At 47.3% G+C, this 12,860-nt stretch overlaps 1 protein-coding gene across 6 annotated transcripts in view; it reads left to right on the top strand.

The window, feature by feature from the left end:
• Nucleotides 1-12,860, top strand: part of SLC6A12 (solute carrier family 6 member 12) — a 46,988-nt gene that overhangs the window by 30,662 nt on the left and 3,466 nt on the right. For all 6 annotated transcript variants that reach the window (XM_076340925.1, XM_076340934.1, XM_076340905.1 and 3 more), the window contains 2 exons: nucleotides 8,966-9,066; nucleotides 10,140-10,310. In XM_076340925.1, the coding sequence (XP_076197040.1) occupies nucleotides 8,966-9,066; nucleotides 10,140-10,310 (272 nt within the window). The remainder of the gene's footprint in view (nucleotides 1-8,965; nucleotides 9,067-10,139; nucleotides 10,311-12,860) is intronic.

The following is a 12,860-nucleotide window of genomic DNA, read 5'->3' as shown; positions in this document are numbered from 1 at the left end:
TAACAACTTATTATAGAACCATAGAATGGTTTGGGTTGGAAGGGACCTTTAAAGGTCATCTAGTCCAACCACCCTGCCATGGGCAGGGACATCTTTCACTAGATCAGGTTGCTCAAAGCCCTGTCCAACCTGACCTTGAACACTTGCAATGATGGTGCATCCACAACTTCTCTGGGCAACCTGTTCCAGTGTCTCAGCACCCTCACAGTAAAAAATTGCTTCCTTATATCCAATCTGAATCTACCCTCTTGCAGTTTAAAACTGTTACCCCTTGTCCTGTCACTACAAGCCCTAGTAAAAAGTCTCTCTCTGTCTTTCTTACAAGCCCTCTTTATACATTGAAAGGCCACAACAAGGTCTCCCCAGAGCCTTCTCATCTCCAGGCTGAACAACCCCAACCCTCCCAGCTTTTTTCACAGGAGAGGTGTTCCAGCCCTCTGATCATTTTCAGGGCCCTTCTCTGAACCCACTCTAACAGGTCCATGTCTTTCTCGTGCTGGGGGTCCTGGAGCCAGATGCAATACTCAGCTTGTTGCCCAGGGATTTCCAGAGCCAGAAGTAAAATCTGTTTATTTCTCTTCTGTTAATTTTTCCAGTTGAGTCAGGTAAGACTTTATCACCCACAAAACGCTGCAGCAAGGAGCTCCATGGCTTGGTCAGGTGTTGTGTGAGGAGTCACTCTCTTTTCCTTGTTTTGAATCTGCCACCTGCTAATTTCATTTGTTGCCACCTTTGTCTTATTTTAGAAAAGACAGTGAACAGTCGGTCCCTGTGTGCTCTCATTGGTGCTTACAGTTTTATAGAGGTTGCATTGGCTGTAGTGCAGTTGCTGCTGAAGGGGTTATCAGTTTCTCCAAACACTTTATGTACAGCAGGAGCCAATTGCTAGTCTGGATGGACTCTTCTCTTACTGAAATGGTAGCAGGTCCAGCTGCTTGAGCTTGACCTCCGGGGAATGCAAGAGAAGCAGACCTGTAAGAGAGGTATATTCTGGAGCGGTGTCCTGCAAGGGAAGCTCACCGGAGAGCTTGCAATACCAGACCCTGGCCAGATTTTAATTTAGAGTCGCCTTCTACTCAGTCCCTGTGGGATTTATAGGGGGATGGAAATTCCCATCCATCTGTGACAGGGCTTCATCATCACCGTGCTCGGTTACATTAAACTGAATTATGCTTTAATGTACAGAGCCCCCCTGCCATTTTTATGGTCACACAGGCCACATGCCTTTTCCGATGACCCATGGAGAGGGGCAATGGCAGACAATGAGCAGCAGGAGAGGTGATGCTGCCCCAGCAGCCTGGAAGTGGGACGGAGCAGCTGGGGACTGAGAAATGGCCCTTTCCCTCACCACCATGGGTTCATTTGCCCCACTCCACACGGTGGGATTTTAACCTTTGATGTTCTGCTTTCCATCCATCGGGCTGATTCTGGTCCAAAGTATAGTCAGAGGGCCAAGGTGAGGAATCTTAGTGGAAAAAAAAGTGCCTGGTGCCAATTAATGTTTTTTTTTCCCAGCCTCAGAATTGGCAGGGCTGAGCCTCTTGCTTACACTGTGAAGAAATACAGTATTTTTGCTAACACAAATACGCGTTCTGAGTTCCCCCTCTCCCAGCACATACACCAACCACCCACCACTTGGCAGCTTCCCTCTGCTGCCAGGCAGCTGCTCTCACAAAGATCTGAGGATTTCCTCGTGTACTGCTCTCTGCCTGTGAAAGGATCGCGTGGCATCAGACCTGCTGATCACATTCCCCAGAGGGAAGTGGTGGAGGCTTTTTGTTTTTTTTTTTTTCCCCCCTTCTCCCCTCTCCCTTTGGGACAGGCAGCCCTCATATAAGCAGGCATGGGTTTTGAGCACTGGGATTCACAACATGATGCCACCGAAATGTGCTGCAGGGAGGATATTTTCCAGGCGGTCACAGCATGCACATTAGGATTAGCTCTTCCAGGAGACAGTGCCTCCATCACTGCAGGAGAGCCGGGGCTGAAACCATTAGGACTGTTTACAAAGCTAAAGTAAAATGATGCCAGCGGGTACCTGTGGGTGGCCCTAGGGTGAACCCATGTTGTGCTGGTATAAATCTTTCTCTTGCTCTCTTGCTCACTTGCAGCGTGGCTACCAGAAGCGGCAGCCTCCTTCTGCCTGGATTCTGCCTGTTGGGCTTGCTCTGGTTGTGTGTGTTTTATCCTCTCGGATGTACCGGCTACAGGCAATCTTACACGCTTATTTATGGACCATTAGAGGCCTGCTCTGTGCACCTGGTACCCAAAGGGTGCGCAGTTGTTGCAGTGCCACAACGCCTCTGCTGCTGGCATTTTACGCAGGTTTGGCGCAGGTATTGATGCTGCAGGTTTGAGACAGAGAGGGAGCAGATACAAGCTTAGCACTATGGCATAAAGCTGGCGTCATCACCTATTGAAATCCTGCGGATGAAATTGGATATAGATGAATGCAAATAAATGCAGCTTGGGAGAAAAGATTTTAAAAGGAGGGCTTTTTCATAGACTCCAAACTAGCAGATCTGTGAAACTCACTGTTTCTGGATTTTGTAAAAATAAAATAAAATCTTTGTCCCTTTCAGTTTGGGTATCACTTCCAGTTGTTACAAGCTATGTAAAATGAGAAAGGGTCCATAAGGACAAGACATAAGGATGTAAGCAAATCCCTGGTTGGGTTCATGTGAAATTTATTCCCATGAATTTATGTAGCAAAATTAAATGATTTGTCAGAAACGCATGCAACAGCTTTGAAGGTATATGGGATCGGTCAGCACAAAATAAGTGGTGCCAGCACGCATGGATAACTGCCCTGTGCCTGCATACCATTCTTCCTTGTCTTGGGATATTGGGGATAACAGCAAACATCTTTGTTCATTCCAACAAAAATCTCTTTGGGGAAATCTTTATGGTTTTCTCTGCAGGAGCTTTATCTAATCCTTCTAATGTGCTGGGAAGGAAGGGGGACTGCATGCATCCTCCACCTTCTGATTTGCTCAAAAAGCCAATGTTGAGTGATCGAACTGATGGCTTCTTAAGCTTGATTACTTTTTCATCTGCTTGTGAAACGTAGAACATGTAAAACCTCCTGTTCATATACTCTCTGAGGACGTTCATATCAGTCCTCACTGTGTTTCATGACATCACCTACTGACTGCCACAGTGGCTGTGGAAATGCAGGACCTGATGGTTGTGCTACAGAGAATAGGAATAAGGACAGGTGGAGGCACACTGTAACTAACAACATAAGTTTGGGGTTGTTTTCTTGGTGGAGGATGGATGTCTGTTGTGTCTTTCTTTTTGTTTGGCATCTTTGTATTTCTTTAATTGCTATGTCTTTTCCACTAGATCCTAGATCCAAATTTGCAGTGAAACTTTGGCTTCAATAAAGTTGTATTCTGAATGAATTTATCTGTCATATGTCTGACATCACAGTGTGTTTCTGTAGAAACACTGTATGGTTTAAGAGACTGTGCTATGCTCATATTCTAAGCTGCAAATCACATCATTTATAGCTCTCCTTTTTTTTTCACCCTGTGGAAGATTTTGGCTTTTTGGCAAAATAATTTTTTTATACCATCTCCCTTTCTTCCCCAGTATATTTTCACAAATGCTTCAGATAAGCCTCATGATATTTACAGCGTGGAAGTTTTAGGGTTCTGTTCTCTGGTGTAGGCTGGGTTCCCACACAAGGCTGCGTGTCCCTTGATATGCCACAGCTTGTTGTCTTTGCTTGAGGCTACCTGTTAACTTGCCAACTTAAGATGGGAACCATGAGGTGTTCAAAGAACCTGCTCTCCCCATCCTAAATATTTAAAAAAGCCTGGTTTAAAAGAGCTTTCCTGCAAACATTAGTCATGGGATATAAAAAATAATGCAAAGAATTACAAAAAAGAAAAGCACATATAACGTGCTTTTGTAGAATTCATATATTTAAAGGAAACACAATATGGCAATTTAATTCTAAGACATAAAAAACACAAACCAAAATAAAAGTCACCAAACCCCAAACACTCGCAAGTGTGACCAGTCCTTTAGGCATATATTTTGCCCAGCCCAGCCTTCTGGTGTTAAGATGCAAAGAAGCATCATCATGCTTGCAGGTGGGAACTGTGGCATGACCTTGAGTTCACAGTGGGATAAATACCCCTAAAGGCAGAGCCCTTTATCAGCTAAGCACTGTGATTAAACTTCAGTAAGACAAATATGGTATTATTTCATCCCACAGGTGCTTAATTGGCAACCCTTTCTACGGACAGTCTAGCTCCATTTTTTTGTCTAATATTGTTAATCTATTTTACCTGAGGCAGTCTGATATAATACCTCTGATTAGCTCTAGTTAGGAAAAAGTTAGGGCATCTTATGAATCACTTTTTGATTCTTCTTCATTTTACATTTCTTTTTGGCCAACATTAGGCTCTTGTTCCTTGAAGACTCTCTTCTGAAGGGAACAGAAAGCCCAACATGCAGACTGGACCCACTTCTTCGGGAAGTCTGCTGCCTCCCTGGGGCCCGGGTTAAAGATGTGAAGAGAAAGCTTCCTACCCTGGTGCAGCCCTCAGATTACTATCCATTATTGATTTTTCAGGTAGGCAGCAATGAAGTTGCAACAAGAAGTCTGAGGGCAATCAAGAGAGACTTCAGGGCCTTGGGACGACTGGTTAAAGGATGAGAAGCACAAGCAGTGTTCTCCTCTGTCCTTCCAGTTGCAGAGAATGATGAGGGCGGAAACAGGAAAAGCCAGCAAATCAGTACGTGGCTCTGAGCCTGGTGTCACCAGTAGAATTTTGGGTTTTTTCATCATGGGACGGTCTACATGACACGAGGCCTGCTGGCGACAGACGGGATACACCTGTCTCAAAGGAGGAAAAGGATCTTTGCACAGGAGTTAGCAGGGCTCATTGAAAGAGCTTTGAACGAGATTTGAAGGGGGAAAGGCATAAAACCAAGCTCACTGGAAATAAGCCTGGGGGTGGCACACCAATGTTGGAGGGACGGTGTGCTAGCAAGGTACTTTGGTCTGCCATCTCAGTGGAGGTAGGGGATGGAGATCCATGTGGCAGCAAAGATGCAAGGGTTATAGATGTGTTAGAAACCACGGAAATGCCTGAGAATAGTCACGTAGGAATTAGGGCTTCTCCCCCCCAAAAAGGTGGGGGGATCAATAGCCCAACTGAAGTGCATCTACATCAATGCACGCAGCTGGGAGGAGCTGGAAGCCATTGTGCAGCAGGAAAATATGATATAGTTGCCATCACGGAAACATGGTGGGATGACTTGTACAACTGGAGTGCTGCAATGGATGGCTATAAACTCTTCAGAAGGGATAGGCAAGGAAGGAGAGGCGGTGGGGTAGCCCTGTGTGTTAGGGAGTGTTTTGATTGTCTGGAACTTAATGATGGTGGCGATAGGGTTGAGTGTTTACGGGTAAGAATCAGGGGAAGGCCAACAAGGCAGATATCATGGTGGAAGTCTGTTATAGACCACCCAGCCAGGATGAAGAGGCAGACGAAATATTCTATAAGCAGCTGGGAGAAGTCTCACAATCGCTAGCCCTTGTTCTCATGAGGGACTTCAACTTCCCTGAGGTCTGCTGGAAATACAATACAGAACAGAGGAAAGAGTCTAGGAGGTTCCTGGAGTGTGTGGAAGACAACTTCCTGACACAGCTAGTGAGTGAGCCAACTAGGGAAGGCGCCTGCTGTACCTGTTGTTTGTGAACAGAGAAGGACTGGTGGGTGATGTGATGGTTTGGAGGCTGTCTTGGGCATAGCGATCACAAAAGGATAAGAGTTTTTGATTCTTGGAGAAGTAAGGAGGGGGGTCAGCAGAACTGCTACCTTAGACTTGTGGAGGGCAGACTTTGGCCTGTTTAGGAGACTGGTTGACAGAGTCCCTTGGGAGGCAGTCCTGAAGGGCAAAGGAGTCCAGGAAGGCTGGACGTTCTTCTAGAAGGACATCTTAAAGGTGCAGGAGCAGGCCAACCTCATGTGCCGAAAGACAAGCTGGTGGGGAAGAAGACCGGTCTGGCTGAACAGAGAGCTTTGGCTGGAACTCAGGAAAAAAAGGAGAGTTTATGACCTTTGGAAGAAGGGGCAGGCAACTCAGGAGGACTACAAGGATGTCGTGAGGCTATGCAGGGAGAAAATTAGAAGGGCCAAAGCCCAACTAGAACTTAGTCTGGCTACTGCCGTAAAAGATAATAAAAAAAATTTCTATGAATACATTAGCAACAAAAGGAGGGCTAAGGAGAATCTCCAGCCTTTATTGGATGTGGGGGGAAACATAGTGACAAAGGATGAGGAAGAGGCTGAGGTACTTAATGCCTTCTTTGCCTCAGTCTTTAATAGTAACGCCAGTTGCTCTCTGGGTACCCAGCCCCCTGAGCTGGAAGACAGGGACAGGGAGAAGAACGAAGCCCCCATAATCTAAGGGGAAATGGTTAGTGACCTGCTCCACCACTTAGACACGCACAGGTCTGTGGGGCCGGATGCGATCCACCCAAGGGTACTGAGGGAGCTGGGGGAAGTGCTCACCAAGCCACTTTCAATCCTTTATCAGCAGTCCTGGCTAACCGGGGAGGTCCCAGTTGACTGGAGGTTAGCAAATGTGACGCCCATCTACAAGAAGGGCCGGAAGGAGGATCCGGGCCTGTCAATCTGACCTCAGTGCCGGGGAAGGCTATGGAGCAGGTCATCTTGAGTGCCATCAGGCGGCATGTACAGGACAACCGGGTGATCAGGCCCAGTCAGCATGGGTGTATGAAAGGCAGGTCCTGCTTGACTAACCTGACCTCCTTCTATGACAAGGTGACCCGCTTAGTGGACAAGGGAAAGGCTGTGGATGTTGTCTACCTCGACTTTAGTAAAGCCTTTGACACTGTCTCCCACAGCATTCTCCTGGAGAAACTGGCTACTCATGGCTTGGACGGGCATACTCTCCGCTGGGTAAAAAACTGGCTGGACGGCCGGGCCCAGAGAGTTGTGGTGAATGGAGTTCAATCCAGTTGGTGGCCGGTCACAAGTGGTGTTCCCCAGGGCTCAGTACTGGGGTCAGTTCTGTTTAATATCTTTATCAATAATCTGGATGAGGGGATTGAGTGCACTCTCAGTAAGTTTGCAGACAACACCAAGTTGGGCGGGAGTGTTGATCTGCTTGAGGTTAGAAAGGCTGTACAGAGGGATCTAGACAGGCTGGATCGATGGGCTGAGGCCAACTGTATGAGATTCAACAAGGCCAAGTGTCAGGTCCTGCGCTTGGGTCACAACAACCCCATGCAGCGCTACAGGCCTGGGGAAGAGTGGCTGGAAAACTGCCCCGCAGAAAAGGACCTGGGGGTGTTGGTTGAAAGCCGGCTGAATATGAACCAGCAGTGTGCACGGGTGGCCAAGAAGGCCAATAGCAATACCTGGCTTGTATCAGAAATAGTGTGGCCAGCAGGAGTAGGGAAGTGATCGTGCCCCTGTACTCGGCACTGGTGAGGCCGCACCTCGAATCCTGTGTTCAGTTTTGGGCCCCTCACTACAAGACAGATATTGAGGTGTTAGAGCATGTCCAGAGAAGGGCAACGAGGCTGGTGAAGGGTCTAGAGCACAAGTCTTATGAGGAGCGGCTGAGGGAACTGGGGTTGTTTAGCCTGGAGAAAAGGAGGCTGAGGGGAGACCTCATCGCTCTCTACAGCTACCTGAAAGGAGGTTGTAGCGAGGTGGGTGTCAGTCTCTTCTCCCAAGTAACAAGCGATAGGACGAGAGGAAATGGCCTCAAATTGTGCCAGGGGTGGTTTAGATTGGACGTGAGGAAAAATGTCTTTACTGAAAGAGTGGTGAAACATTGGAACAGGCTGCCCAGGGAAGTGGTTGAGTATTCAACCATAAGGGTTGAGTATCCCTGGAGGTATTTAAAAGACGTGTAGATGAGGCGCTTAGGGACATGGTTTAGTGGTGGACTTGGCAGTGCTAGGTTAATGGTTGGACTTGCTGATCTTGAAGGTCTTTTCCAACCTAAATGATTCTATGATTCTATGATTCTATAAGACATCTTCGAGCTTACTACAAGGTCTGCTGAAGTCCATCTGCATTATGCCTTCTCCTCTGTATACCATTGCATACATTTCTTCTTTGTGCTTTGGGTTGGGAAGAGCCAATGCCAGACCCCAGATAGGGTCTGGCCAGTGGCAGGACTTTTAGATGCTCTTCAGAGGTATAGCCCACTCTGGTGCACCATGAGATTCAGGTGGGACTTGCATACTGTGAACAACATAATCTAGTAAGTGAAACTAATGAGAGGGGAAGAAGAAGATCAGGCACCCACAGGACAGCTCCCAGTGGACAGTAAGGAGCACTTGCAGATGGAAGATTTGGTTTGCAGCAGAGTTTGGATTGCCAGGTCTTCTGGGTTAATGCCAAAAATAAAATATTCTGTGGAAAGCAGGCTCTTGATGACAGGGGAAATGCCCAGCTCAGTGGGGATTCTTGACATGACTTCCCTGGTGTGCCGATCTGGTTACAAAGAGAGGGTTTTGTTTTGTGTCCCTCACTCTCTTTGTTCCTTTTAGCACTCTGGGCTCACACAATCCCATGTGCTCAACCTGCAAGAGCTTTCCCTTGCTGACCTATAAACCAGGCACCCCTCCTTGCCTTGTGCCAGTCCTTACCAGCTCTTAGTGGCACATGGGCTGCATCCTCTTACTTACAGCTGCTGCTGTCTGAGGGACAGGGCATTTCTTCTATGTCAAGCTTTCTGATAACTTATGGCTGAAGTTAAAAAACTCTGTCTGTATTTAGCCACAGATGGCTCTCTTCAATGCCAGAAAAGCCCGTTACCTGCTGCTATATTATTAGGATAGCCACGGTTTTGCCAGGAATAAACACTGAGGATAAAGAAAGTTGGGATCTGATGTGAATAGTGATTGAAGGAAACAACAATGATCTGACCTCTGACTTTGTCTTTGTGCTGACTGGTGGCCAAGGTGCCAACCGCTTCTACGACAACATTGAGGACATGATTGGTTTCCGGCCGTGGCCCTTGATCAAGATATGCTGGCTGGTGTTCACCCCGGGTCTGTGCTTGGTAAGTGCAATTATGACAACATGGCGTATTATTCTGGGTCCCTCGGTTCTCAGTAGAAAAGATTGATTTGTCTTCAAGGTGCTGCTGTAAGTTTTTCAAACTGTTATGGGGAAGCAGAAGCTTGTCCATAGCTGAGGCAGCAATTTATTTCCTTATCTTTTGCCTGGAAAATTAATTGAGCCTGAAAAGCCACTTGTATACTGTGAAGGCAAAGGGAACTGTATCTCAAAGTCTGGAGAGGTTTGGTCAAGTTACTTTTCAATAGAAGACCTGTGAGAATTACCCTGTTCTGAAATACTTGCTTCAGCCTGTGTTCCTGTGACCTCCCATGGTTCAGAAATATCTTTCCATGGCCATTTGCTTTCGATGTTATTAAATCTCTTTTAAGACTTCTGTGACAACTATTCAAAGAAAATGCACCCTAAGTCAGGCAAGTTCTTGCCTGTTTTGAGTTTATGTCCAGTCTTGCTCCACTGACTTTTACATGATTTCTGAGCCAAATTCTGCTCCTGCATCTGATGTTAGGAGTTGTTTTCTTTGACCTCAGTGGGAACACAGATGGGATCTATAGCTACAGCTTACAAAAGAATTCTAGTCCTTTGTCCTTGGGCTCCAGCAGGAGTTGAATACCAGGGAAATTTTCAAAGCAAGCCCAATCCAGCCCAAATCATCTGAGAGCTCTGTGGCTAGAAAGCCCCAAGAGGGGTACATCTGTGCCTGGGTAGTACTTCTGGAGGGCTTCTGCCAGGGACAACAACAATTCCTGACTTTGATATAAATAAATGGCTGTCTCAATGTTGCTGGACCCTCAGAACTGCTGCCAACTTTGCTTAGGTTGAACCCTTAAGAAGCCTGAAGGCTTTACACTGCAGAGAAGCCTGGCCCTTGCTCTGAGATAACTCCTTGTGTGATCAGCATGCACCAAGCTCTGCCTCGCTCAGCTAGCAAGGTCCATGCTAGCTCATGCAAGACATCACACTCATTGCCACCCAGACGGTGCTTGCAGGGTGGCCAGGCTGCCCAGCTTTGCTGCTCCCTTTGCTCTGGCTATGTCTGTGTTTTCTGCTCCTCAGGCCGTCTTTCTGTTTTCCCTGATCAAGTACACACCCTTGAAATACAACAATTCCTACGTGTACCCACCCTGGGGCTACGTGGTGGGCTGGCTGATGGCACTCTCCTCCATGGTCTGCATTCCTCTCTATGCCATCTTCATCCTCCTGAAAACCAAAGGACCCCTGAAGCAGGTACTGGAATTGTGGTCACTGGGCGAGTTACTGCTTCCCCCAGACGGCTCATGGGAAGGGCCCCAGGGAAGATGTATGTAGCACATTTCTCCTCTGAGAAGGCAAGGTGGGTGAGAGTGGCTCTTCCCCAGAATGTCCCGTAGCTCTTGCTGGCCATTTGGAGGGCTTGGAGAGTCTCAGCACAGCTTCCAGGGTGATCATCAAATGTCTACCATGAGACATTGCACCACCATGCTCAGTGCAATATGTAGACATATGCAGACCGTCTCTAACGCTGGCTCCACTGGATGGCAGAGGAACCCCTCAGTGTGGGCTACCTGAGGCCACAGGCTGGTTGGTTTGGTTTATGGTTCAGGTGGTCCTGCTGGCCATGTAAGTAAAGACGGCATGCCAACACCTTTGCCTCCTTTCGTTACTGACTAATGCCAGTGCAAACCAGGTGCAAAACCAGGATCTCTTTTGCCTTTACTTCTTGTCCCTTGCCCCTGCTCCCCTTTTAGTCCTGGGTCAGGACCATGTTATTTTCTCTGAAGAAATGACATGTGGCTATTAAAGAAGACATGCTCAGAGAGCTGTAAAGGTCTATCCTGTGCCATGCCCAAGCCTGTCCTCTTTCACTGTAGACATTTTCGTAGTCCTACGAAGAAAGGTGTCTAGGAAGATGGTGTCATAGAGATGACGCCCACCTGACCCATGAAGAAAGACCTGAGTGATGTACAGTGCATATAAATTTCTGCACAATTTCTCTTCTGGTCCTTCCCCATCCTCACTGACTGTAGCCTCATCTGCAGCTGGTTGGGGTGGGGAGCAGGTGAACAGGGGACGGGAGCATCCTGGTGGCTGTGGTGTAGGTGTAGGTGTGACAGTCACATTGTGGGGTCATGGGGAGGAGGAACCTGCACTGCCAACACAGCCAGGGATGGGCTGGGTGCAGGATGTCCTCATTGGTTCCATTGCCTCAGGGAAGGTGAATCTGTGCACACGGGGGCTCTTATTTTCTGGCTGGGAGATACGACTTAATAGGGAGTGACAGGAGTTGTGGCAGAGCTGGCTAATGCCCATCTCAGGCTCAAGAGAAGATACAGTGCAATGCCCAGACAGGAATGGTAGTGGTGAAAGTCTTCAGTGACACAGTGAGAGGGGCATAAGCCGTGCAGGCAGAGAGGTGGAGGAGAAGCACGATGCTATGAAATAGTTCCCGTTTAGCTGCCTTTGGCCCTTGGGCCTCCTGGTTGCCGTTGGTGGCCATGGAGAGATGACAAGGTTGGGAGGCAGCTGGGAGCTGTACAGCTCCCAATATGAGGAACTCCAGGTAAATCTTGTGCCAAAGTGCTGTGATATGATTTGCTCCAAGTTCAGACCTTAAGTCCTGCCTCTTACAGCCCTCTAGTGTGCTCCGGGCCATTTAGCGGTAATGCATCTGTCCTTTCCTGTGGCCGGTTTGAAGAGTTTGACTGGGTGGCTGACAACATGTCTGACTCCCCACAGCTCAGAGGTTTCATATGCCTAAATGAGGACTTGGAGCTGTCACTGAAGTAATTGCCCGAATGTCCTGCTTGCTAAACAAGAAATATTTCTCACCTGTTGCAAAATGCTTTGAGCCTTTGGACTGAAATGTTGCTGTAAGTAGTGTTAATGCTTATTTTACAGCACATCCGAGGAATTGATTTGGCCAATTTCAGACTGAGGATTTTTCTATTTGCTCTGGTTTAGATTATATTAGTTGTAATTTCTAGGGACTTTTCAGTTATATTAGTATGAAGAAACTTCCAAGGATGTGGTTTAGGCATGTAGGAAGGAATCGGCTGCTATGCCTGCGTTGATTCAGGGGAGAATCAAAGCTAACCACATGATACCTCCAGGAATAGTTGCTCCTGTTTTGAAAACAGGTTTTCTCAAAATATACCTGTTCCCTTTTTCCAGTCACACCCCAGAAATGTAGTGAATTAATTTCCTGACACAGATGCTTCCAGGAACAGTGCCTTTCAACTGAATATTGCAAACCATTCACTGAAAGCAAGTTTGTAATTGGTAATTATAATCAGTCACTGCAACAAACTGATTCCTCTTGTTACACTTGACTGACCAAGAAACACAAATGTTGTTTCCTAATGTGTCTGATTAAGACAGCTCAAGCTCCAAAGACTGAAAACTCACAATGAACTGCTCACAGAGTAGCTGCAGGCCAAGGCCAATTTCAGAAATCATGGGGCAAATACTTTTGAATAAATGAGCAAAATCCAGGATTCTGGCAGGCACTTCACAAGGAGTGGAAGCACTGAAATTAATCCAACGAGTCACGGATGAATTGCCTGCTCTGCTTGTGATGTGCTCTGCAAGGGAAGAGCATGCCCTGGCCTCAACAGCTTGTGATGGAAAAAGTTAGTAACTGTGAAAGTCGGTATTCAGCAGGGAAGTGATACACTGGCCCATGGAGCCGGGCAGGTGGCTGCAGGGCACTGCATGTTACTTGGCTTTGGGAGGAGCCCAAGTGCTCAGGAAGGTGTGTGGTACCAGAGGGGCTTCAAAAATGGGATGAGAAAGACGAGA

Source organism: Aptenodytes patagonicus, chromosome 1 (assembly GCF_965638725.1).
Source record: "Aptenodytes patagonicus chromosome 1, bAptPat1.pri.cur, whole genome shotgun sequence".
Lineage (NCBI taxonomy): Eukaryota > Metazoa > Chordata > Aves > Sphenisciformes > Spheniscidae > Aptenodytes > Aptenodytes patagonicus.
The sequence above is the reverse complement of the archived record's forward strand: the minus strand, read 5'-3'. Positions and strand labels throughout refer to the sequence as shown.